Raw genomic sequence first — 27,604 nt, forward strand, 5'->3', positions numbered from 1 at the left:
TTAGATAGATAGAAACATGTCAGTCACATATATATGAAGTACAGTGATAGTGTTGATTACTGTACTTGTCATTTAGTGTTAAAATAAAGGATTTATTAAAAAAAAAAATTGGAGTGGGGTTCCCCGTAATTTTAGGCTCTAGTGGAGGTTAAGCAGACAGCTGGGGCAGATGTTTGAAGCCTGGGAAGGGGGTAATACCCACAGAGCTTCCCAGGCTACTAATATCAGCCCCCAGCTGAATACCTAGCCTTTACTAGCTATTAAAATGGGGGACCCCCCAAAAAATGACGTGGGGTCCCCCCTATTTTAATAGCTAGCAAAGGCTAGGCAGACAGCTGGGGGCTGATATTAATAGCCCAGGAGGGATGCCATGAATATTGGCCCCCTCCCAGGCTAGAAACACCAGCCGTCAGCCGCCCCAGAAATGGCGCATCCATAGGATGTGCCAATTCTGGCACTTAGCCTCGCTCTTCCCACTGCCCTGTAGCGGTGGCAGTGGGGTAATAGGGCTGAGGTTGATGTCAGCTTATAATGCCAGCTGACATCAAGCCCAGGTTAGTAATGGAGTGGCGTCTATAAGACACCCCCATTACTAACCCCATAGTCAAAGTTAAAAAAACCCACAAACACCCAGAATAAAGTCCTTTAATTGAAATAAAGACACAATTCTTTAATGTTCTAAATTAAACCATACTTACCATCACGCCCATTCCACCTGAAGCCAACGATCTCCTGCAATAAAAGTAAAATAATAAAGCAACATCATCCTTACCTTTCCAAGGTTCCCACGACGGCTCCAGCTCTGCTACATTCACATGACAGGCTGGATCGCAGCAGAACGCTGCCATCCAGCTTGCCATGCCGCACACACTGAGAAGCGCAGGCATGCTTGCGCTCCTCAGTGTCTGGCTGTGACAGCATAAAGATGAGCCGAGGTCATGTCCAATGAACTCAGCTTACCTCATGCACGTCACTGACAGCGTGGGAAAATTCTCCTGCACTCAGCGCTTCAGCGTGAGAATTTTCCCACGCTGTCAGTGACGTGCATGAGGTGAGTTCATGTCCAATGAACTCAGCTCACCTCATGCACGTCACTGACAGTGTGGGAGAATTCTCGCGCTGAAGCGCTGAGTGCAGGAGAATTTTCCCACGCTGTCAGTGACGTGCATGAGGTGAGCTGAGTTCATTGGACATGAACTCGGCTCATCTGGATGCCGTCACAGCCAGACACTGAGGAGCGCAAGCATGCCTGCGCTTCTCAGTGTCTGCGGCATGGCAAGCTGGATGGCAGCTTTCGGCTGCGATTCAGCCTGTCATGTCAATGTAGCAGAGCTGAAGCTGTCATGGGAACCATGTAAAGGTAAGGATGAGGTTGCTTTATTATTTTACTTTTATTGCAGCAGATCGTTGGCTTCAGCTGGAATGGGCGTGATGGTAAATATGGTTTAATTTAGAATATTAAAGAATTGTGTGTTTATTTCAATTAAAGGACTTTATTCTGGGTGTTTGTGTTTTTTTTAAACTTTGCCTATGGGGTTAGTAATGGAGGTGTCTTATAGACACCTCTCCATTACTAACCTGGGCTTGATGTCAGCTGGCATTATAAGCTGACATCAACCCCAGCCCTATTACCCCACTGCCACTACAGGGCAGTGGGAAGAGCGAGGCTAAGTGCCAGAATTGGCACATCCTATGGATGCGCCATTTCTGGGACGGCTGACGGCTGGTGTTTCTAGCCTGGGAGGGGGCCAATATTCATGGCACCCTTCCTCGGCTATTAATATCAGCCCCCAGCTGTCTGCCTAGCCTTTGCTAGCTATTAAAATAGGGGGACCCCACGTCATTTTTTGGAGGGATCCCCCATTTTAATAGCTAGTAAAGGCTAGGTATTCAGCTGGGGGCTGATATTAGTATCCTGGGAAGCTCCGTGGGTATTACCCCCTTCCCAGGCTTCAAACATCTGCCCCAGCCGTCTGCTTAACCTCCGCTAGAGCCTAAAATTACGGGGAACCCATTGCCAATTTTTTTTTAAATAAATCCTTTATTTTAACACTAAATGACAAGTACAGTAACCAACACTGTCATTGTACTTCTTACATATGTGACTGACATATTTCTATCTATCTATCTAATCTATGTGTGATGCTCTATTCTTTCTGTAGTAAATTGTCGGGTACCGGTGCTGAATTGCCGGCCGGCTTTTTTAAAGAGACAGGTGCATGAAAACACTATTATTTTTTTAATAAATCCTTTACACTGACAAGTACAGTAAGCAACACTGTCACTGTACTTCATATATATGTGGCTGACATGTTTCTATCTATCTAATCTATGTGTGATTCTCTATTCTTTCTATTCTAAATTGTCGGGTACCGCTGCTGAATTGCCGGCCGGCTTTTTTTAAGAGACGGTGCATGAAAACACTATTATTTTTTTAAATAAATCCTTTAACACTAAATGACAAGTACAGTAAGCTGAGCGCTGCCATCCAGCTTGTCATCCTTCAGAGACACTGCAGAGCGCAGGCATTATAGGAACTTCTGATTCCGGTATTCGATATTCTAAAAGAATCGTAACTCAGTATCGGAACTCCGATACCGCGAATATCGGTCGATACCCGATATTTCAGTATCGGAATGCTCAACACTATTTAACAATGACTGATTACCCCTGATTGAGCACCTGTCAAGGATAAAGAGAAAGAAGAAAAAAAAAAGGACCCTATACAGCCTTGGAACCAACTCTGAGGAAGGAATCCGTAGAATTCCGAAACGCGTCAGTTCCTGACCCTCCTGGGCTTCCGTACTGGTACCAGACACGTGACGTCACAAAGGTCCTTAACATCTGCCATGTGTACAGCGCAGGTCCTTGCGCACCACAGAACTAAGGCGCCTGGAAAAGCGGCACGGAGCAGCGGTTTCTGGCTGGGACCCTGCTCCTCCCTTCTCCCCACCAAGAACTTACCTCTGCCACAGGAGTAATCTCTCCTCTCTCCAGACCACGACGATCTGCAGACCTTGACCGCCTGACCACCACATTGGTGAAGTGCATATCCTGGACTAAGCACAGCTGTGCTTTTGTATGCACCAATGAGCTTTTCTACTCAGCATACCTTATACCTTACCCAGAGATAAACGGTTTTTTAACCTTGGGCGAACCCCTATACCATTTTTATAGGATTAACCCTGCGATGCCCTCTAGGCACATACTAACATTGGTTTTCTCATTATATATAAATATATATATATTTTTTGGGGGGGCGAACTCCTATACTATTATCTGTAGGATTAACCCCTGAATGCCCTTCAGGCACATACTAACATTTACCTTTTATCATCTGTTCTTTCCAAGGAGCTCTATTTTACAATGGTTGATTACCGCTAACCACAACAAGTACCATCTTTTTAAAAAATTAAAAAATAGGTACTATCCATACAACAGGTATTACCCCTATTCAGCTCACAAAATCCTAGCCTGAAGGGACATCTCCCCAGGTAATTACTTTGGTATATCTCAAGCGTCATATATTTACCAGCTACCACAATACAGGTACCGTTACCCCAAAATCTAAACTCCCCTCCTCCCCTCATTTTTTATTTTACCGCAATAATTACTGTATAAAACTCTGTAGAGATTGTCTTCAGTCAATTACCTCTATTCAACTGGTACGTGTCCTTTACCAGGCACGCCCTCCTCTCTATATCTCCCTGCACCCTGAGGAGGACCATAACCACAGAGGTATATCACCTATCCTCCAAGTCTGGTATATTCCTAATTCATCATTTAACCAGAGACCCTAAAAAAGCTAATCCAACTATCCACAGCTCCAGGGGAACTCCAACACTAAACTGGACCAAAAACTATCCTTCTACCACCAATTCAGGTAAATATACTCGCCATAAATTCGATAAATAAGAACCTAAATCCTAAACATCTACTTTGATTTTTAGAACAGAAGAGAATGCCAGGAGTGTGCAAAGCAGTCATCAAAAGGTGGCTACTTTGAAGAACCTAGAATATAAGACATATTTTCAGTTGTTTCACACTTTTTTCTTAAGTATATGATTCCACATGTGTTAATTGATAGTTTTGATGCCTTCAGTGTGAATGTACAATTTTCAAAGTCAGGAAATACAGAAAAATCTTTAAATGAGTGGGTGTGTCCAAACTTTTGGTCTGTACTGTATGTATTGCGTAAAGGAGAATAATACGATAATAATATTAATAATCCTTTACGTATGGATGTAGCATCCTCCATACATCGACCACCTGCAAAGACCAGAGCACAATTAGCAAAGCTTTTGGATGGTTTTGATTTGTGACTCCAGCCCAGGGACGCGTCTAAAGAAGGATCCAAGACAATATTAAAGTCTCCTCCAATGATGATAAGGTCCTCCGCAAAATGTTTTCATTTGTTTAAGTATTGACGGCATGTCTCACAATTAGGGAGATAGCAGTTTGCCAAAGTCAATATTTTGGAATAGATCGAGATCTTAACAAACACATACCTCCTCTCCGTGTCAGACAGTGTGTCTACAATAGTATGCGGCAGTGATCTGTGGCGGCCTATACTCAGCACCTTAGACTTCAAAACTGCATTTGTACTGTGATGCCAAGATGAATAATATCTGTTAGTAATCTGAGGAATATGATCGCCTCTAAAGTGGTTCTCTCGAAGAAAGATAAAATGTATGTGTTGTTCATGCATATGATAAAACACTTGAACTCTTTTCTCTGGAACATTAAAGAAGTTGTCCACTACTTTGACAATGATGCCCTATCCATAGGATAGGGTATCAATGTATGATCGGCCGGGGTCCCGCATGTAACACCCCCGCCGATCATCTGTCATCGGTGCCGGTGGCGGCTGCCGCCCGCCGGAAGTCCTTACCTGTGCTGCTTGGCCGTTCATCTGTAGTGTCCGCCACAGGGTACTGCACATCTGCCTTCCATTTAATTGAACGGGAGACGGATGTGCAGTTACAAGCGGCGCCCACTATAGCTTGACAGCCAAGCACCGTAGGCAAGGACTTCCGGCCGGCGGAAGCCGCTGCATACACAGATGACTGCTGATCGGCGGGGGTGCCGCGTGCGGGACCCCGGCCGATCATACATTTATGCCCTATCCTATGGATAGGGATTCAATGTCAAAGTAGAGGACAACCCAAGTCCTCTGACATTCAATGAACCAGTTTTAAGCAGTGCCTTATTATATGAAAAATAGGGGGAGGGGAGGAGAGAAAAATTTAAGAGCAAAGAGGAAGTATAGACGGTAGATAGTAATGTCTACCTCTCAGTGTCTAAGAAGTATAGATTATGAATATATCAAAACAGTAGGAAATTGTGAAACAAGCAGATCCCAATGCAAGTCCCTAACTGGGGGTTGTCTTTACAGGCGCAAGTCAAACTTTCAGTTCTAGGATTCCTATTAGGTGGAACCATGGAATATATAGCGAGCAAAGTAATACTATTACAGTAATATAATGTGAAGTCAACTTAAATGTCATTCTAAGATATGAACAGAGACATTCTATATAGTGGAAGAGTGGCACCTAATGCTCTATTTAGATATATCTAATTATATGCTTAAAGAAATAAGTAAGCATCTGCAAACTGTCTCTCATCAGGGAAGACAAGATTCATTTCAGGAGCTCATATGATTGGCAGGTTCCTTTCCCATCTGGCTGCATCACCATAAAGTTCCTGATCCATTGAACGCCTTCTGTGACGTGCTGGAACTCTCTGTGGCAATGGTGGAGCAGGTGGCCAATCAGATATATGGATTCTGGGAATGTCCAGGACATCACAGTCTTTCAAAGTATACAATGTTCCATTTTTTCGGACTTGCAGCTGGAAAGGGTACCACAGGAGTACAGCAGGCCATTTTTCCATAGAGCATCAAGTAGTGCTTTCAATACACTTCTTTTAGCAAGTGTCATTCAGGATAGATCTATGAGCAATTGTATGCGTTTTTCATTGAAATCACCAGGACCCAACTCCTCTGCTTTCCTCACAACGGCCTCTTTTACATTGAAAAAAATGTATGTGACAGATACTGTCCCTTGGACGCTCAGGATCTGGACCATGATTGCCTAATGTACGGTGCGCTCTGGCGATCTCCAGCTCCTTGTCAATAGAGTCACCAAGGATATTATTAAATAATGTCCATAGTGTTGGCATAATCGCTTGTGCATTGATGCTTTCAGGTATACCCATTATCCAGATATTATTGTGATTTTCTTGGTCATAAATCAAATTAAACAACTTGTTTATTTGCTGGCTGTGAAGATCCAGTTCTTGTTTATGAGCATTTTGATGGCCCACGACTTGTACGACATCAGCCAATAATCTCTGTACCTTGTCAGTAAGCTGTGACAGGATAGAAGTGAGGGGACGTATTTCAGTATTGTATGTGGTCTCCAGCCTCTGAATATATTGCTCCATATCTTCTTTAGTAGGGATAGACGCAATCTGATATACAAATAAGTTATGTTGTTCCCCATATCAGAATAACCTGTGGCTGGGGGGTAAATGTCCCTGTGAAGCAAGCACTGCTCAGCATGGGGGCTTTGGTGAGAGTACAGGGAGATTTGTGGAGCCGTTTTCTTGTGAGGCCTACATTAAGAGAGAAGTTGGTGCAGTACTTACAGACCTGAGCTGTCTGTCATCATGAGGGTTAAGACTGTTTCTTTTTCCACACTGAGGTGAGGCAGTAATAGCTCGGGAGCAGGAAGATAAGACCTTCCATAAGAAACACTGCATACCAGACATGCTGACAGAGGTGGAGGACCTCAGATTAACCTCTGATCTCTTCTTTCTTTGGCATATCGGACATCATGCTTGAGGCTGTAAATTGCTTAGAATTACCCAGGAACACAGTCTGAAGAGAGTGCTCTCAGTGTGTGCGTTCTCTCTATGCTATTTCCAGGCTATGGCCTTCCTGTTGATGTTCAATACGTCCAAAGGCGGCGTTGATTGGGAGCAGGATTGTGTGATTGTGAGTTCTCTGGTGCTTAACCAAATCTGATTTCTGGCCAAAATATTTTCCACATTCTGAACAGGAAAAAGGCTTCTCCACTGTGTGAGTTCTCTGGTGTATAACAACATCTGATTTCCGGTTAAAACATTTCCCACATTCTGAACAAGAAAATGGCTTCTCTCCTGTGTGGGTTGTTTGGTGGTTATCAAGGTGCACTTTCTGTTTAAAACATTTCCCACATTCTGAGCAAGAAAAAGGCTTCTCCCCTGTGTGAGTTCTCTGATGTCTGATTAAACTTGATTTATTTGTAAAACATTTCCCACATTCTGAACAAGAAATAGGCTTCTCTCCTGTGTGAGATCTCTGGTGGTTAACCAAATCTGATTTCTGTTTAAAACATTTCCCACATTCTGAACAGGAAAAAGGCTTCTCCCCTGTGTGAGTTCTCTGGTGATTAACTATATTTCTTTTCTGGTTAAAACATTTCCCACATTCCGAACAGGAAAAAGGCTTCTCCCCTGTGTGAGATCTCTGGTGGTTAACCAAATCTGATTTCTGTTTAAAACATTTCCCACATTCTGAACAGGAAAAAGGCTTCTCCCCTGTGTGAGTTCTCTGGTGGTTAACCAAATCTGTTTTCTGTTTAAAACATTTCAAACATTCTGAACAAGAAAATGGCTTCTCCCCTGTGTGGGTTCTCTGGTGGTTATCAAGATGCACTTTCTGTTTAAAACATTTCACACATTCTGAGCAAGAAAAAGGCTTCTCCCCTGTGTGAGTTCTCTGATGTCTGATTAAACTTGATTTATTTGTAAAACATTTCCCACATTCTGAACAATAAAAAGGCTTCTCCCCTGTGTGACTTCTCTGGTGATTAACAAGATTTATTTTCAGGTTAAAACATTTCCCACATTCTGAACAGGAAAAAGGCTTCTCCCCTGTGTGAGTTCTCTGGTGGTTAAGCAAATCTGATTTCTGTTTAAAACATTTCCCACATTCTGAACAGGAAAAAGGCTTCTCCCCTGTGTGAGTTCTCTGATGTCTGATTAAACTTGATTTATTTGTAAAACATTTCCCACATTCTGAACAAGAAAAAGGCTTCTCCCCTGTGTGACTTCTCTGGTGATTAACAAGATTTATTTTCAGGTTAAAACATTTCCCACATTCTGAACAGGAAAAAGGCTTCTCCCCTGTGTGACTTCTCTGGTGATTAACCAAATCTGATTTCTGTTTAAAACATTTCCCACATTCTGAACAGGAAAAAAGCTTCTCCTCTGTGTGAGTTCTCTGATGTCTGATTAAACTTGATTTATTTGTAAAACATTTCCCACATTCTGAACAAGAAAAAGGCTTCTCCCCTGTATGACTTCTCTGGTGATTAACAAGATTTATTTTCAGGTTAAAACATTTCCCACATTCTGAACAGGAAAAAGGCTTCTCCCCTGTGTGAGTTCTCTGGTGATTAACCAAATCTGATTTCTGTTTAAAACATTTCCCACATTCTGAACAAGAAAAAGGCTTCTCCCCTGTGTGACTTCTCTGGTGATTAACAAGATTTGTTTTCTGGTTAAAACATTTCCCACATTCTGAACAGGAAAAAGGCTTCTCCCCTGTGTGAGTTCTCTGGTGATTAACCAAATATGATTTCTGTTTAAAACATTTCCCACATTCTGAACAGGAAAAAGGCTTCTCCCCTGTGTGAGTTCTCTGGTGATTGACCAAATCTGATTTATGGCTAAAACATTTTACACATTCTGAACAAGAAAAAGGCTTCTCTCCTGTGTGAGTTCTCTGATGATTAACCAAAGCTGATTTCTGGATAAAACATTTTCCACATTCTGAACAGGAAAAATGCTTCTCCCCTGTGTGAGTCATCTGATGTCTGATAAAACTTGAATTATCTGTAAAACATTTTCCACATTCTGAACAGAAAAATGGCTTCTCTCCTGTGTGGGTTGTCTGGTGGATATCAAGATGCACTTTCTGTTTAAAACATTTCCCACATTCTGAGCAAGAAAAAGGCTTCTCCCCTATGTGAGTTCTCTGATGTCTGATTAAACTTGAATTATCTGTGAAACATTTTCCACATTCTGAACAAGAAAATGGCTTCTTCTGCTTGTGACTTCTCTGGTGATTAACAAGATTTGATTTCTGGTTAAAACATTTCCCAAATTTGAAACAAAGAAATCTATTCTCTGCTTTGCGAATGTTTTGATGTTTAACAAAAGACTTTTCAAGGGAAAAACTATTTCCATATTCTGAACATGAAAATGGCTTCTTTGCTTTAGGAGCAATTTGTTTTTTAATGATTATTTTGTGACTTTTATTTTCCTTAGTAGTCGGTAATGAATCAGAAGACAGGACCTGTTTCATAGGATCAGATGACAGATCTTTGCTGTGAAGGGATGATGGGATATCTGGAGTAATGGCATTCATTTCAATTGTATCCTGTGGGATCTCAAGATCATCTGATTTAAAAATTGAAGATGTCAGCTGTTCCTCTGATCTCCTGGTACAGTCATCTGTCAAGAATAAAACCAAGAAACAATCAACCTTACTAACACCAAATCAGATAACAAATGCATTAGCATTTTAGTGTTGCTTGGGTGTACTGGGGTGTCTGTTTATCTGGGGTGCACTTATATAGTGCTAGGCAGCCCTCCTGATCTAATAGTATGGGCAACATCACTAGTCACTCTCCACAAGGACAAACGTTACCCCTTAGACCTCAGTCCAGAGCCTCTCACCTAGCCAAATCAGTTCTCATACTTTGCACTGACGAGGGCCAACAGCCCGAAACACCAGGTCTGCAAATTGATATTCATATTGCACGACTCGTTAAAAGGTTGATTGTGACTTGTAGGATTGGTGCTACCAGTAGGTGGCGCTATAGAGTTCAAGTCCTCTTTTTCTCTGAAGAGGCAATTTGCATATTAAATTTCCCAGAAGAGCATTGCACGGCGAATAAGCCTCCTTACCTTGACGAGCCAGAGCTGGTAAGTCACTCTCCACAAGGAGAAACATTACCCCTTAGACCTCAGTCCAGAGCCTCTCATCCATCCAAATCAGTTCTCATACTTTGCACTGACGAGGGCCAACAGCCTGAAACACCGTGTCTGCAAATTGAGATTCTGATTTGGATTTTATCCTAAGTCATATTGCATGACTTGTTAAAGGATTGATTGTGACTTGAAGGATTGCTGCTTCCAATAGGTGGCGCTATAGAGTTCAAGTCCTCTTTTTCTCTGAAGAGGCAATTTGCATATAGGCTAAGCCAGACACTGTGCATCAAACCTGCCTGTGTGACTGGCGTCCTATGCAAGCTTCATCTGTGTGCATCTTTAATACTAGGCAACCATCCTCTCCATGAATTTTGTAGGTTTGTGAGTGGTTGCTCCATAAGTATTTTGCACCTGCCCTGCCCCCACCTTTATCATGGGGGTCTGTGGCATCCTGCTAGTGCATTTGTTATATGATTTGTGTTAGTAAGGCTATCTTTTTCTGTGATTTTTTTTTATTTTGCCCTATGTTAGCCGTCATTATTCACCAAGACAATGACAGTTCACAGTCTAATAGAAAACCTCATAGGATGAACCAGTAGAGCGTAGTGTTCAACTGTTTGTTCATTCTGCCTCCCTAATATGGAATAAAAAGCCACAAAACAATGTTATGTAGGTGAATAAAATACCAATAAAAACTTCTACTCATCTCACAAAAAACAAGTCCCCACTCAAGTCCATCATCTGTCAGTGGAAAAACAGAGGTTTCCACATTATTAGTGGCTCAAAGACTCTTGAAAAGCAACATGGCTTCCATAAACCAATCCAGCAATATCCGCTCTCCCAAAGTCAGATCTCCCCCTCACTTCTGAGCCTTGCAGTGCGCCCAAACCACATTCAGCATCCATGTATTTGGCATTACTATAGTGAGAAGAACCCACTTAATTGATGGTGTGTGTCTCCTGGAGCACAATCTGGGCACTATGTGTTGGGTAATGAAATTATATATTAGTAATTTTCACTCTCCATCATCCACTGCGTGCTAATTTCCAGAAAAACACTGTGGAGTCAAAATAGTCACTACTCCTATAGATTATTTCACTGAGGGTTATAATTTCCAAAATGGTGTCACTTTATGGGGATTTCTACTGTTCTGGTTTTCTGCAATTTGGTCACATTAGGGCTTCTGTAAATGGTGGGTCCCATCTCCTCTGGGATCTGCTCCTGTGACGTCTGCTTCTCTCACCAGGAGCCGCCTTATTCATTCTGCAGGCGGCGCTGGTGATGGAGGAGATGTCAGAACCAGAAGCTCTGGGTGGCGCAGGCTCTGTCCAGCCACTAAGATTAGGGTGCCTGGGACCTGTAGTACCATCCAGTCTGGCAGTATGGGTGTGTGCTGTCCAGCTGGAGTAATCTGCTCCCTGCTTCAGCCAACTGGAAAGCACCACACCCTACTAAAGCTGGAAGCATATTGCCGGAAGCTAAAACACAGCAAAATAGGGCAGCAGAGTTTACCTGCCCAGATCTTCATAACTAAATGCACTACCAGGGTGCAACAAACCCACATAAAGATAGTGCCTGAGGGGCCTGAGGAAAAGGCTGATGGATGGGAAAGTGATGTAACAGAATGGGAAGAGCATGGAGAATGAGCCTGCATGCATTTCTGACTCACATATGGTTTCTGGGAAAAAGTTTGTCGCAGTATTACGCCACTTTTACAGACACACAAGAACAACTACCAAACCTAACCTAAATTGCATTTAACAGGTCAAAAGGGTTAAGAAACAGATTTTCCTGCACAATCACTTGTATATAAGGTTAAATAAACCAAAGAAACCAAAAAATACCCCTTTTAGCCTTTTTTCACACATACTGCTGTGGCTTTTTTCGCTTTTTACAATTGGGAGGGTCCTGACTTATACATTTTGTAGGTCCCTCCGTCATACATCATTTTTAGTTCGCTATTCCCCAGCACTTTACAAGCACAGTTAGAAAGTACCAGTAGGTATGTTGATCTTTGACCTGAGAGGCCTCAGGTGGCTCTGTAACATGCGTTTTGGAGGGACAGCTGTTACTTAGACATTTGGGCGGTCCCTCCATCACTTACACTCAGATAGTGGAATAGACATTCAATAGCAGTTTACAATGTGCCCATTGTAGCGTTGGGCTTGACCTCCTCCTCCTCCACCACCATGTGATACTGCGGCCCTTAATTCAAATGTTCAGAGGGTCTGCAGTAAGCAGGAAAGCGGAGTTTTGTGAGAGCCCTCGTGTGGCCCTGTAACATACATTTTGAAGTGCCCTCCTCTAGAAATTTTGGAGGTTCCTCTTGTGTACATTTGAGAGTGCCCTCACTTATTCATATTGTAGGGCCCTCACTATTATTTAACTAATTTAAGTGCAGAGACTACAAAGAAAATGGCCAAGAGACATGGAGTACTAGAAGGTAGCAGTGAGTGTGGACTACGACCCTCAGGTCAGCCTACAGTTGCTGTCATGGCTATGCGTGCCAACGGTCCTGGTCGGATCAGTGGACTCATCATCGACCACCTCATCTTCTATTTCATCCTCCTTCCCAGTTGATATTGTAGGCTGACCTTATGGCAACTGTGTCTCATCATCATCAGCCTCCACCTCTGGAGACAAAAAATGACGTTCCCCCAAGTGGCTTTCTTCTGGTCGTAGGTCCTCAAATACTTGAGCATCAACACACGCCACCTCCTCTTGTCCCTCTTCAATGCTGCACGGTAATAGGCCAGAGCCAACCATAGGATAAGTACCAAACAGGTCCTCGGAGTGGCCAAGCTTGGGGTCATATGTCTTCTGTGACTGATAATGGCGGGAGGAAGGAGAACCAGCTTCAGGATTGGAAGGGCCAGCCTTCTGTGTATCCACAGTAGACTGTGTGGTCGTGGAAGTTTTGGTGCTGCTTGACAAATGCGTAGAGGCCTTGCCTGCTATCCAAGACAGAATCTGCTCTCGCTCTTCTGGCTTCCACACACGTTTACGTTCCAGACTGGGAACTTTTTCCAGGAACATAGTGGATGCATAAAGCTTCTTCTGACCTGACACAGACCACGTCCACGTCCCTTAACAACAGTTTTTTTTGGCATTTTTGGTTTTGTTGACAGATTTTCAGATGTTGATGGCACAAGCTAAAGTAGCTGTCACAGGCACAGCCAAAATAGTGAGTCAACCATGACTCAGCCCATAGGGCTAATTTTTACAAAACCTATGCAAATTGTGCAGTGGACAAACCAGGACAGTATTCCTACTCCAGCCTAACTACTATTTGTGATTGGTGGCCCTTGGGATGGTGACTTCCAAAATAGTGGTTAAAATGGCCTGGTGCGTGCATTGTAGGAGGCAGTAGGAAATGTATGGACTACTGCTTTGTGTAGGGCACTCAAAGATTTTTTAAGTGGACTAATATAGACAGAAGGCAGGCTGACACCCCAAAATAGCGGTTAAAATGGGCTGGTGCGTGCTTTTGTAGCAGGTTGTAGGAAATGTTTGGACTACTGCTTTGCGTAGGGCACCAAACGCCTTTTTAAGAGGACTAATGTGGACAGCAGAAGCCAGACTCTGACCCCTAAAACAGCAGGGAAAATAGACTGGTGCTAAAAAAAAAAGGCAGCACAAAATGCTACTTCTGTGTGTGCTGGAAAAATATTGCTTTGCCTCTGAAAAGAGCTGTTTTAAGATGGACACTGGAAGAACACTACCTAATTCCCTCCCTACTAGCTATTTTTGGTGGTATTATGGAGCTAGTGAGCGGCTCCTTTAAACACAGAACTATAGTATACACGGCAGGTAGCCCTTAAAGGGCGTTTGTTTTATCAAGAGGCCTAAACACTCTCCCTAGCAGCCCAGCGATCTCTCCGTAGGCTATTACAACGCAGGCTCCAGATGCAATGTGCACAAAATGGCGGCGGCAGGGCTTAAATAGACCCTATGATGCTGGGCGGCCAGCCAATCACAGTAATGCCACAACCAAGATGTCTGCGGCATTACTGTGATTAGTTAAGAAGCCCAGAATGTTAAGTGGCTGCAAAGAAGGCGCCAAAACTGCAGGGCGGGACATCCGAATATAGCGAGGCGAGTACACAAATACTCGCAATATAACAAGTAACCCGAATACCGTACTATCCGTGCGAATAGCAAATAGTAACGAATACCCTCGCTCATCACTAGTGGTTACTACTCACCTGGGTGGTCAAAAGTAGGAATCTCCTCTTTACACCACTCATCACCCCTCAGATAAGCCTCTGTAGTATTAATATGGGTCAGATCTTCACCCTGAAACAAATATTGTAAAAGTCACAAACAGATGAGAAATCACATCTATGAGCAGCTCTAATCCTGCCATCTCCACCGTTCTCATTACACAAGTATAAAACACATACTGAACACAAGACCTTCACAGCCATCTACACATCATAGGGGAGATCTCATGATACCTCTCCATCTACCTGATGATCCTGAGGAGCATTGGGATCTTCTTGTTTACAGTGATGTTGAAGAAGAGGATGGGAACATCTGTCTGGTGTTGCCCTCTTACTGGATAGATCTGGAGGAAACACATGCAGGGACTGAATTCATTCTTTACATACAGATAATTATAGGCCGTGTGTATTTAGTCCTGTCTATTACTTGGTGATGTGAGGGGCTGGGGAACCTCCATCATGACGTCTTTGTACAAATCTTTATGTCCTTCTAAATACTCCCACTCCTCCATGGAGAAATAGACAGCGACATCTTGACATCTTATAGGAACCTGACACATACAATGATAAGGTCATCTCCCCGATCCTTTCATAGTGTTACTGTATAATGTCCCAGTATTCCCAGCAGTGTCACCTCTCCAGTCAGCAGCTCAATCATCTTGTAGGTGAGTTCTAGGATCTTCTGGTCATTGATCTTCTCATGTATCAGGGGGTGAGATGGAGGCCCGGTGATTGGGCTCTGGGGTCTTTCCCATCCCTCAGAAACAGGGTCCTGACAGCGCTCACTAGAGGTTTTCTTCACTACTGTGTAATCCTGGTTATGGAGAGACACATTAATAAATCTCCCTCCAGACATTTCCAGAGTCCTCACCTCTCCAGTTCTGTCCATCTGTTATTCCCATAGATAAGAATGATGTAATGTGACGCCATCAGAATGATGTAATGTGACGCCATCAGAATCTCTCACCTCTCCAGTAAGCCGGAAGAGGATCTCTAGGGTGAGGCGTAATATCTTCTCTGCCATCTTGTCTCTGTCCATATCCATCTTTGATGGGTCCATAAGGAAAATTCTCTTAAATAGAAGATCTTCACTGAGAGGATCCGATATTGTAGGGACCTGAATGAGAAGATGATGAGCCTATGTAACATAAAAATCCTGTGTAATAATACAATTACTGGATATAATAAGGGGAAACATATGAGGAGATATATTACAGTATTTAGTTTTCTTCTTTACATCTACTAATAAAACCTATATATTTTAGGCCACAGACAACAAGAAGTTTCTTCCTTGGAGTCTGCAGCTGAACACGTTTCTCAAAGACTTATCTTCCATAAAGCTAATTCTCGTCTCATTTACTGACACTGGAATCGGCATTAGCAATACTGCAGGAGATATTTTCATGTGACATGAGAAATAACTACTTCATGAATAGGACGACATCTTCATCTTCTACTACGGCTCTAGAAACATATTTGGCTAGAGTGCTTCACTGACTACATCTCCACCGGTCGTCTATATGAATGTTTCCCGTCTTCCCCGGACTGTAATCTTCTATCACGTTAGATCTCATGTCTGATTCACACACAGAAGTTTGAGGCTTTCACACATGGTAAGGTTTTTAATATTATACAGAGTAGGACTATCCCGAAGGAGTTCACCTTGCCATGGTGGGATAGCTTTCATGCTATTTTTGATCCAAAACAGTGTTGCTAAGAACCCTATTTTATTTAAATGTACTTTGGCTTTTTATTTATTTATTTACAGCATGGTTTATGATCATTTTTCTTTATAATTTTTTTCTGATTTATGGCCATAGTAAACATGCGCCTATGTGCTGCATGGATACCAACTTAAACCAAGCTTAAAATCTGTGTTTTTTCACGGGCACCATAGTGGCCCTGTGGGCTGCTGCTATGGATGATACACCCCTAACTATCCAACTATCATATGGTAAAAATATCGTAGGTCCTGGATTCATTAGTATCTGCACCAAGAATGGGGCTAAGTAAGTATTTATTAAAGGGAATCCACTCCACCGACTACCCCATAGCTGATTAAAGGGAATCTGTCACTCGCTGGGACTTATCTAACCTCTAATATGGGCATACAGGTGATAGAAATGTGAATATATGCTTACCTGTATGCCTCATATTAGAGGTCTGTTTGCTGTGAAAAGGCTTTTTATTCAGTGAAGATTCCGATGCTTGCGGGCCGGTGGACAGGAAGAAATGCCCTGTGACGTGCAGTCACCATGTCCAGGTCCCGCGCACTTCACTTTTTACGGAAGGCGCAGTTGTACTGTGTATTATGCAGTCATATGCAGGGATCTTGTGCACTGGCGAATCACGGCAACTTCCCGGCGCCTGGGCTCAAGATCCCTTCAGTACTATAACTGCATAGTACACAGTACAAGTTCATCACTACCGTAAAAAGCACGCAGTCGCGGGATCTGGACATGGTGACTGCACGTCACAGGGCACTGTGATGTGCAGGGGAGGTGGGAAATATTTTAATTAACACAGTAGGTGGGGATTTCTTCCCTTCCCCCAGCCAGCAAGCATTGGAATCTTCACTGAATAATAAAAAGCCATTTCACAGCAAACAGACCTCTAACATGAGGCATAGATATATAGATTCACATTTATATCACCTGCATGCCAATATTAGAGGTCAGATAAGTCCCAGGGGGCGATAGATTCCCTTTAATCAGCCGTGGGGTAATCATAAAACCAGATATGTATCAAGGCATTGTAAGGGGGCTAATGGTTGCGTAGTCGATGGGAGGTATGTGTCACAGAGATGGATGGTCTCTGTGATGTAACCCGGATTGTTTCTCTAGGGCACATAAGCACTAAGAGGATTGTTTGGTGCACCTGGGAGCCGGGTTACGGGTAGCTAGGAGAGAATGGGCAGGTCCAGCTACCCACATACCTCACCTCTGGGTGTGGTTAACAGCCTATAAAATGAAGGCTGTTGTTTGGCACATGGTCTGTGTGTTTGGAGGGAGAAGGCCTCCTGTGTATGTTTGTCTTCAGACCAAACCAGGACACTGGACACTACCCCAGCTTGTGTGCCACACAGGCCTGACTGAGCAGAGACCTGCTAAGGACATTTACTTTGTTTGCCTGATCTAAAGGCTATTTGCTTTTCTGTTTGGCTTCTGGGTTTATGAAGCAATAAACCCACATGATACTTTTCAAGGAATATGCCTCATGTTATCCTCCCGTCGCATCCAAGTGAGTAAACCCCCTACAATATCTATAAAGGAAAGGGTATGATACTCAGAGAATGTTTCAATAATCCACCTCAAAGCATTTCCCCAACAGGTTCATCAGGAGACTTGATTCAGGGATGTTAATTCATGATGTTCAGCATAGTGTGCCTAATAGCCAGGTGTCCATGTATAAATATCCCAATTCATCCAAAACCCCTCCCAGACTAGGAGACCCATTCCCATTCCTAGAGGTGAATTGTCACAGGATATACAGAATGGAGTCTTTCTACAATAATGTACTGCACCTACGCTACTTCTCATGAGCTAGAGGTTCGATAATGTCCATCCCCTAGTGTGCATGTCCAGAAGTGACATGCTTTACACTGAAACGCCAGATAAACTGATTGCCGCCGCGCCACTCGTACCTGTGACTGCGCATGCCCGTAGTTATCATTCCACACTGGAGCGCATCTAGGATCATTGTCACATGCCCAGATGTCTACGTTCCATGCCGGAGTGCATATGGTATTGGATTGCATTCCACCAAATGAAAAATCCTCTCTCTGAGATCAGCGTCATGGGAGACTAAAAACAAGTATTGCACATCCTCCCATCATGTAATAGGCATGTAGATCTACTTTATCACTACAAAAAATATGGAATGGTGGCCCACAGTAAATTCCTAAATGGTTATATTTGACCCCTTTTGCATAATTAGAGATACACAAGGATCACCACACTTGCTAGTTACTTAATAGTATAAGTGGAAATAATTCTGATATAGAAGCTCAGATATCTCAATGAAGTACAACAATATGTGAACCTCATTCACAGGAAACTGGGTAGCAATGGTTAGAGTATAAAATCCAAAAATGTAATCCAGAATGGGGCTGTATTCATACAAAACAGGGATAGGAAATTTACTCATTGAGTCCCTTAGTTGTTTATGAATCAAGTCTGGAAATCCACTTACCGTATTTTTCGGACTATAAGACACACTTTTTCCCTCCAAAATTTTGCGTCTTATGTTGGAGGTGTGTGTATTTGTATATATATATATATATATATATATATATATATATATATATATATAGGGTGTGGGGGGAGTGGTACGCATGTGAATCCGCATGTATTCCGCATGTATTCCGCATGTATTCTGCAGGAAAAACGCATGTACAATCCGCATGCGTTTTTTCTGCCAGGGAGATGCAGAAATTTTCTGCTTCATTTCTGCATCGTGGGCACATAGCCTGAAAGATGTGTTCACTGTGGTGTCATATTGCAAACAAACGCTTACTAAGCTGTCAAAGCAGGTTACTGGTGTGCAAGCAGAAATTACTAATATTAAAGCTGCCATGCAGAAAGCCGATGTCCACACAGGAGAGGTGGAGGAAAGAGTGAGCACGGCTGAAGACACTATAATATCTGTGCAAGCTGCTCAAAAAAAGCAGGACAAGCTGTTAACTGATGTTATTGCTAAAAATGACGACTTGGAAAACAGGTCGAGACATAATAATGTCAGGATAGTGGGGGTCCCGGAAAAAGCAGAAGGATCAAACCGTACAGAATTTTTTAAGAATTGGCTGTTGGAAAAATTTGGAGCTGATAAACTGTCAAAGGTCTTTGTTGTAGAGCGAGCTCATAGAGTCCCACTGAGACCCCAGCCTCCAGGAACAGCCCCCCGAGCCATGCTTGCTTCTGTAATAAGACAGACGTGGTAAAGGGATTTCGGTATGGAATGGTTGAGGAGAAGACAGCGCTGTACGCAGATGATATTTTATTATTCTTACAGGACCCTCAGGCATCATTACATGGTGCAATAGCTATCATCACTAGATTTGGTCTGTTATCTGGGTTACAAATTAATTGGGATAAATCTCATATTATGGAAATAGATACTTTGGATGGCTTAGATGTTGAACACGTAGAACGTACACAACTTAGATTAGTACGAGAGTTTAAATATCTTGGAATTACAATAACACTACCAGTAAAGGAGTACCTTCAGTTGAATGTATACCCAATAATTGGGAAATTAAAAGATAAAGCATCTACATGGAGCAAAATGCGCCTCTCGGTGGTGAGACGCACCATTCTTCTTAAAATGGTGATGATGCCAAAATTGCTATATGTTTTACATAACTCCCCTGTGTGGATCCCTCGGTCGGTGTTCCAGCGTATTAATTCAATATTTAGGGATCTGGTTTGGAGTGGAGGAAAACCCAGAATTAAGCTGGAGACTCTCCAGAGGCCGAAAGAAGAGTGGGGTCTCGCCTTACCAAACCCATGGATATACTTTTTGGCAGCACAGTCCCAACATACTAGAGGGTGGGCGCTCAGGGCGGTGAAAGGGACTATTCTGGCGGTTTTGGAAGCTCATCTTAAAAAAAGTCCATTGGTGGTGGGCCTAGAGTCGGGATTTTTTGGGAAGAAAGGCAGGTCATACCCGACCTGTGGCCTAGTCCATAAACTGTGGACGAGGGTGAAGAGGATTAGAGGCATAGTGGGAATGTCTATGTATACTCCTATTTGGGATAACGAAAACTTAGGTGAATTTTATAAAATAGGAGAGCTGAGAGGATGGGTGGCAAGGGATATACAATACATCTACCAACTGATGGATAATCAAAACATTAAAACCTTAGAGATGCTGAAAGAGGAATTTCATTTATTAGACAGACACAGCTATCAGTATACACAGGTTAAGCATGCGTTTATTAAGCAAAAGAAAATTAGGAACCTGTCTGTTCAAAAAGATATTGTTATTGACTATATTTGTATGGGGGGGATGTACAGCGGGCGTCATATCTAAGGTGTATGCTGATCTGCTTCACACCTTTCTATTGAAATACCCTGTTTTGGCGAGGGAAAGGTGGGAAGCTTATGTTGGTGCCATTGAAGATGACAGGTGGGAATCCATTTTGGAATATATCCCTAGGTTGTCTCTAAATGAACCTGCCAGAATGTCCCAACTACTTCTTGTACATAGAGCATATAGATCACCCGATTTTTTGTTCAGGATAGGGGTATGGGACAATTCGGAATACCCGAGATGTGGGTCAGAAACTGCTGATATACTACATGTTATGTGGAGCTGCCCAAAGCTTGCAAGCTATTGGTCTGAAGTAGTTGGCCTAATTGAAGGGTGTTGTCACTGTATAATTCCTAGACATCCAGTGGTTTGCTTGCTGGGATATGTAGAGGAACTTGTGGGGAATGAGGTCGCAAAATTGGCAATTGCCAGACTCTTATATGCAGCTAGGAAAGTAATAGCTAGATATTGGATGCGAATGGAACCTCCCTCTAGACAGGATTACATAAGGCAGGTGGATTATGTGGTACGGATGGAGGAAAAAATTTATTTAAAAAGGAAAAACGCCAAACTCAGTGACAACTTATGGGCACCATGGAAGGTGTGTTAATGTTAATGCTTTTGGAGGAAAGAATCCGATGATTAAATTACATCCTAAATTACATTGTAATGATTATAAGACATTGGAAAATATTTTATATAATGATAAAGGTTTGTTGTAGTCCGTAAAAGGGGAGGGGGGGTGGGTGAGGGGTTCTTTTCGATAATAAGAAAATGGGAAATTATTGTATTGAAGATGTATTTTGTTATTCTATCTTTGAATGAATAAAAATGTATCTGATCAAAAAAAAAACAAGTGATTTTCTAATTTGTCAGTACATTCTACGTACGCTGTCATTTGACTTTGTAGTTTACAGATCTGGGCAGGTAACAGTCAGCGTCTCCTAATCCCAGGGTGTAGGTGGATCCTCCAGGTTGTAAGTTCTATAGAAAAGGGCTTTCACAATTTCCCAAAGTAATTTGAACATTTTCGGACGGAGGAGAATGTTGTGGTCTAGTGGTAAAATGGTCATCACACGATTGTGATACAGCCGGACTACACCACCGATAAAGCAGCCACAGCCGGTGACTGAGAAGAATCTGTGACTTCTCTGCATTTAGTGGTTACTACTCACCTGGGTAGTCATATGTAGGAATCTCCTCTTTACACCGCTCATCACCCCTCACATATGTCTCTGTAGTATTAACCCCTTTGCAACCCATGCTGTATTAGTACGCACAAATTGCATCCCCCCGTTCAGTGAGGGCTGCTGCACTGAGCCCGCACTGAACCGAGCACATGTCAGCTGATTCTTACAGCTGACATGTGCCCACAACAGCCGCGGGTGGAATCGCGATCCACCCGCGGCTGTTAACCCCTTAACAACATCTGACGTACTAATATGCGTCTGTGCCCTGGGACTTAAGACCCAGACCCGTATTAGTACATCATGGCGATCGCGCGAGCACACAGGCTGTGCGGAAGCGATCGCCGCCGGGTGTCAGCTGATTGTCACAGCTGACACCCGGTACTATGTGCAGGGAGCGGTCCTGCACCGCTCCCAGCACATTAACCCCCGCTATGCTGCGATCGAAATCGATCGCGGCATTGTGGGGGCAAGGGGAGGTGATCGGCGATACTCACCTCCTCTTCCGGCTTCCAGCGCAGTCTGCAAAGGCTTCCCGGGTGTTGCCATGACGACCCGATGTCGTCATGACAACATCCGGGTCACCAGAGAGCAGGAAGATTGCTTGGACATGCGCAGTGCATCTCCAAGCAATCTTCACATTGTGCACCGCTGACAGCCTACATGGCATAGGGATGATGCTCCATTCCTGTGCCATGCAGGCGATCAGAAAAAAAAAGTGAAAGTCCCAGAGTGGGACAAAGTAATAAAGTGTATAAAGTGTGTGAAATTGGGAAAAAAAAAAAAAACATTTGCAAAAATATAAAAAAAAAATTAAAAAAATAATCCACCAAAAATAAAAATATAATGTACCCATCAATAAATATTATTATAAAAAAAAAAAAAAAAAAAAACAATAAAAGTACACATATTTGGTATCGCCGCGTCCGGAACAACCTGACCTATAAAACTGTCCCACTAGTTAACCCCTTCAGTGAACACGGTAAAAAAAAATTAAAAAAAACGAAGCAAAAAACAATGCTTTATCACCATACCGCCAAACAAAAAGTGGAATAACACGCGATCAAAAAGACGCATATAAATAAAAATGGTACCGCTGAAAACGTCATCTCATCCCGCAAAAAACAAGCTGCCATACAGATCCATCAGCCGAAAATAAAAAAGTTATAGCTCTCAGAATAAAGCGATGCTAAAAAATATTTTTTTCTATAAAATAGCTTTGTGTATAAGCGCCAAAACATAGAAAAATTATACAAATGTGGTACCGCTGTAAACGTACTGACCCGAAGAATAAAGCTGCCTTATCAATTTTACCACAAGCAGAACAGAATAATAAAAAAAAAAAAAACAATTCCTGAATTGTTGGTTTTTGTTTATTCTGCCTCCCAAAAATCGGAATAGAAAGCGATCAAAAAATGTCACGTGCCTGAAAATGGTACCAATAACAACGTCAAGTCATCCCGCGAAAAACGAGCCGTCACATGACTGTCTGCCAAAATCTGGAAAAATTATAGCTCTCAAAATATGGCGATGCAAAAACTAGATTTTACAAAAAATGTGTCTTTTAGTGTGTGACAGCTGTCAGTCATAAAAACCCCATATGATTCTGGCATTGCTGTAATCACACCAACCCGAAGAATAAAGTCGTCTAATCACTTATACCGCACAAGGAACGGCGCCAAAAATAAACTCTTGGGTTAGGATTGGGCTAGGGCTGGGTTTGGGGCTAGGGTTGTGCTGGGGCTAGGGTTGTGCTAGGGCTAGGGTTGTGCTAGGGCTAGGGTTGCGCTATGGTTAGGGTTGTGCTAGGGTTAGGGCTGGGGTTGGGATTTTTTTCAAAAGTAAGGAAAAAAGATGACGATATGGCGACTAGTGTTAAGAGCAAGTGCTCGCTACTTGAGTTTGCATCGGGTGCTCTGGTATGCATTGAGTATCGTGGGTATTTGAGTGACATGCTCGAGTCTCTGCCCCATATGCTTCGCGGCCAAAAAACTTTACGGGGATTGCCTGCCATGCATGAGCGATCCCCGCATGTTTTTTTTTGGGTGTCTAATAACCGTGAAACATGCGGAGCAGGGACTCGAGCATGTCACTCGAGCACACGCTGTACATGGTGCATACCTGAGTACCCGATGCAAACTCAAGTAGTGAGCACTTGCGCTCAAGAATAATGACAACTTATTCAATATGATGACCTAATGTAAACAAATTCTGTGCCGTACCTCTGGGTTCAAAATGTTCACTATACACCTTAATAAAATCCTTGAGGGGTATAGTTTCCAAAATGGGGACACTTGTAGGGGAGCTCCACTTTTTAGGCACATCACGGGCTCTCCAAACGCGACATGGTGTCCGCTAACAAATTGAATGGAAAATCGGCTCAAATTGTTAGCGGATGCCATGTTGCGTTTGGAGAGCCCCTGTGTGCCCAAACATTGGAGCTCCCCCACAAGTGACCCCATTTTGTAAACTAGACCCCCCAAGGCACCTATCTAGATGCATAGTGAGCACTTGGAACCCCCAGGTGCTTCACAAATTGATTCGTAAAAATGAAAAAGTGAAAAAAAAAACACTTTTTCATTTTTATGAATCAATTTGTGAAGCACCTGGGGTTCCAAGTGCTCACTATGAATCTAGATAGGTGCCTTGGGGGGTCTAGTTTCCAAAATGGGGTCACTTGTGGGGGAGCTCCAATGTTTGGGCACACAAGGACTCTCCAAATGCAACATGATATCCGCTAACAAATTGTCGGCTCAAATTGTTAGCGGACACCATGTTGCGTTTGGCGAGCCCCTGTGTGCCCAAACTTTGGAGCTCCCCCACAAGTGACCCCATTTTGGAAACTAGACCCCCCAAGGCACCTATCTAGATTCATAGTGAGCACTTGGAACCCCAGGTGCTTTACAAATTGATTCATAAAAATGAAAAAGTGTTTTTTTTTTCACTTTTTCATTTTTACGAATCAATTTGTGAAGCACCTGGGGGTTCCAAGTGCTCACTATGCATCTAGAAAGGTGCCTTGGGGGGTCTAGTTTCCAAAATGGGGTCACTTGTGGCGGAGCTCCAAAGTTTGGGCACAGAGGGGCTCTCCAAACGCAATGTGGTGTCCGCTAACAATTTGAGCCGATTTTCCATTCAATTTGCTAGCGGATATCATGTTGCATTTGGAGAGTCCCTGTGTGCCCAAACATTGGAGCTCTCCCACAAGTGACCCCATTTTGGAAACTAGACCCCCCAAGGCACCACTAGATTCATAGTGAGCATTTGGAACCCCAGGTGCTTCACAAATTGATTCATAAAAATGAAAAAGTGTTTTTTTTTTCACTTTTTCATTTTTACGAATCAATTTGTGAAGCACCTGGGCGTTTCAAGTGCTCACTATGCATCTAGAAAGGTGCCTTGGGGGGTCTAGTTTCCAAAATGGGGTCACTTGTGGGGGAGCTCCAAAGTTTGGGCACACATGGGCTCTCCAAACACAACATGGCGTCCGCTAATTATTCAAGCAAATTTTACAATCAAAAGTCAAATGGCGCTCCTTCCCTTCCGAGCCCTGCTGTGCGCCCAGTGTTTTTCCCCCAAATATTGGGTATCTGCGTGCCCAGGGGAAATTGCACAACAAATTTTGGGGTCCATTTTTTCTTGTTACCCCTGTGAAAATAAAAAAAATTGGGTCTAAAGTAACGTTTTTGTGAAAAAAGTCAAATGTTCATTTTTTTCTTCCACATTCAAAAAATTCCTGTGAAGCACCTGAAGGGTTAATAAAGTTCTTGAATGTGGTTTTGAGCACCTTGAGGGGTGCAGTTTTTAGAATGGCGTCACTTTTTGGTATTTTCTGTCATAAAGACCTCTCAAAGTGACTTCAAATGTGATGTGGTCCCTAAAAAAATGGTTTTGTAAATTTTGTTGGAAAAATGAGAAATCGCTGGTCAACTTTTAACCCTTATAGCTCCCTAACAAAAAAAATTTTGGTTCCAAAATTGTGCTGATGTAAAGTAGACATGTGGGAAATGTTATTTATTAACTCTTTTGTGTGACATATCGCTCTGATTTCAGGGCTTAAAAATTCAAATTTTGAAAATTGCAAAATTTTCAAAATTTTCGCCAAATTTCCGTTTTTTTCACAAATAAACGCAAGTGATATCGAAGAAATTTTTTCACAATCATGAAGTACAATATGTCACGAAAAAACAATCTCAGAATCTGGGGGATCCGTTGAAGCGTTGCAGAGTAATTACCTCATAAAGTGACAGTGGTCAGAATTGTAAAAATTGGCCTGGTCATTAACGTGCAAACCACCCTCGGGGCTTAAGGGGTTAACATGTTAAATGCCGCTGTCAAATGCCGCTGTCGGAGATTAACGCGCGCTTCCGGGAAGTTCGTCCTAAGCCCCGCCCATCGGCGACCCCGTCACGTGATCGCGGGTCACCGATGGGTGGGCATGACAACCCAGGGTCTGCAGCAGACGTCTGTGGTTGTCATGAGCTGGTCGCTATGAGCGCCACCTAGTGGTCGGCGCTCATAACACAGGACCAATTCTGCTATATGCAGGGGATTTCTTGATCCCTGTATGTAGCAGAGGCGATCGGATAGTTGCTGCTTCTAGTCTCCTATGGAGACTATTGAAGCAAGCAAAAAGTGAAAAAAAAAAAGTTTTTAAAAATATAAAAAAAATTTAAAAAATATAAAAGTTTAAATCACCCCCCTTTCAAAATAAAATATAAAAAAAAAACCTACATAGACATATTTGGTATCGCCGGGTTCAGAATCGGCCGATCTATCAATATAAAAAAAGAATTAATCCGATCGGTAAACGGCGTAACGAGAAAAAAATTTGAAATGCCAGAATTACGTTTTTTTGGTCGCCGCAACATTGCAATAAAATGCAATAACGGGCGATCAAAACATCGGATCTACCCCAAAATGTTATCAATAAAAACATCAGCCCGGCGCGCAAAAAATAAGCCCTCACCCAGCCCCAGATCCCGAAAAATGGAGACGCTACAGGTCTTAGAATATGGCGCTATTTTTTTTTTTTACCAAATTTTGGAATTTTTTTTCACCACTTAAATATAAAAGAACCTATACATCTTTGGTGTCTATGAACTCATAATGACCTGTAGAATAAGAAGGGCAGGTCAGTTTTAGCATTCAGTGAACGTGGTAAAAAAAATAAATAAAAAACAACTGTGGTATTGCACTTTTTTTGCAATTTTACCGCACTTGGAATTTTTTTCACATTTTCCCGTACATGCTATGGTAAAACTAGTAACGGCGTTGAAAAGTACAACTCGTCCCGCAAAAAATAAGCCCTCACATGGCCATATTGACCAAAAAATAAAAACGCTATGGCTCTGGGAACAAGGGGAGCAAAAAACGAAAAAGCAAAAACAGAAAATGCTCTGGTCCTTAAGGGGTTAATATGGGTCAGATCTTCACCCTGAAACAAATATTGTAACAGTCACAGACAGATGGAGAAGTCACATCTATGATCAGCTCTAATCCTGCCATCTCCTCCGATCTCATTACACAAGTATAAAACATATAATACTGGTGGATAAAACAAGACTGAACACAAGACCTTCACAGCCATCTACACATCATAGGGGAGATCTCATGACACCTTCTCTCCATCTACCTGATGATCCTGAGGAACATTGGGGTCTTCTTGTTCACAGTCCTGTGGAAGAAGAGGACGGGGACATCTCTCTGGTGTTGTCCTCTTACTGGATAGATCTGGAGGAAACACATAAGGGACTGAATTCATTCTTTACATACAGATAATTATAGGCCGTGTGTATTTAGTTCTGTCTATTACCTGGTGATGTGAGGGGCTGGGGAACCTCCATCATGACGTCCTTGTACAGATCTTTGTGTCCTTCTAAATACTCCCACTCCCCCATGGAGAAATAGACAGCGACATCCTGACATCTTATAGGAACCTGACACATACAATGATACCATCATTTCCCCCAATCACTTCATAGCATTACTGTATAATGTCCCATGATTCCCAGCAGTGTCACCTCTCCAGTCAGCAGCTCAATCATCTTGTAGATGAGTTCTAGGATCTTCTGGTCATTGATGTCCTCATGTATCAGGTGGTGAGGTGGAGGCCTCGTGATTGGGCTCAGGGGTCTTCCCCATTCCTCAGACACAGGGTCCTGACAGCGCTCACTAGAGGTC

At 42.8% G+C, this 27,604-nt stretch overlaps 1 protein-coding gene across 1 annotated transcript; it reads right to left on the reverse strand.

Annotated features, from left to right (window-relative positions):
- Positions 1 to 5,578: 5,578 nt before the first annotated feature.
- LOC141206997 (uncharacterized) lies at positions 5,579 to 27,604 on the reverse strand. Its single transcript, XM_073664355.1, has 8 exons — positions 27,237 to 27,604; positions 27,057 to 27,154; positions 15,172 to 15,321; positions 14,839 to 15,018; positions 14,632 to 14,755; positions 14,451 to 14,548; positions 14,187 to 14,277; positions 5,579 to 9,501 (listed from the first exon to the last, which is right to left on the reverse strand). The coding sequence occupies exons 1-8, from the start codon at positions 27,367 to 27,369 to the stop codon at positions 6,914 to 6,916; spliced, it is 3,462 nt and encodes a 1,153-aa protein (XP_073520456.1). The 5' UTR covers positions 27,370 to 27,604; the 3' UTR covers positions 5,579 to 6,913.

The sequence above is a fragment of the Phyllobates terribilis genome, unplaced genomic scaffold, assembly GCF_046119375.1.
Source record: "Phyllobates terribilis strain yellow unplaced genomic scaffold, ASM4611937v1 Scaffold_156__1_contigs__length_4398808, whole genome shotgun sequence".
Taxonomy (NCBI): Eukaryota; Metazoa; Chordata; class Amphibia; order Anura; family Dendrobatidae; genus Phyllobates; species Phyllobates terribilis.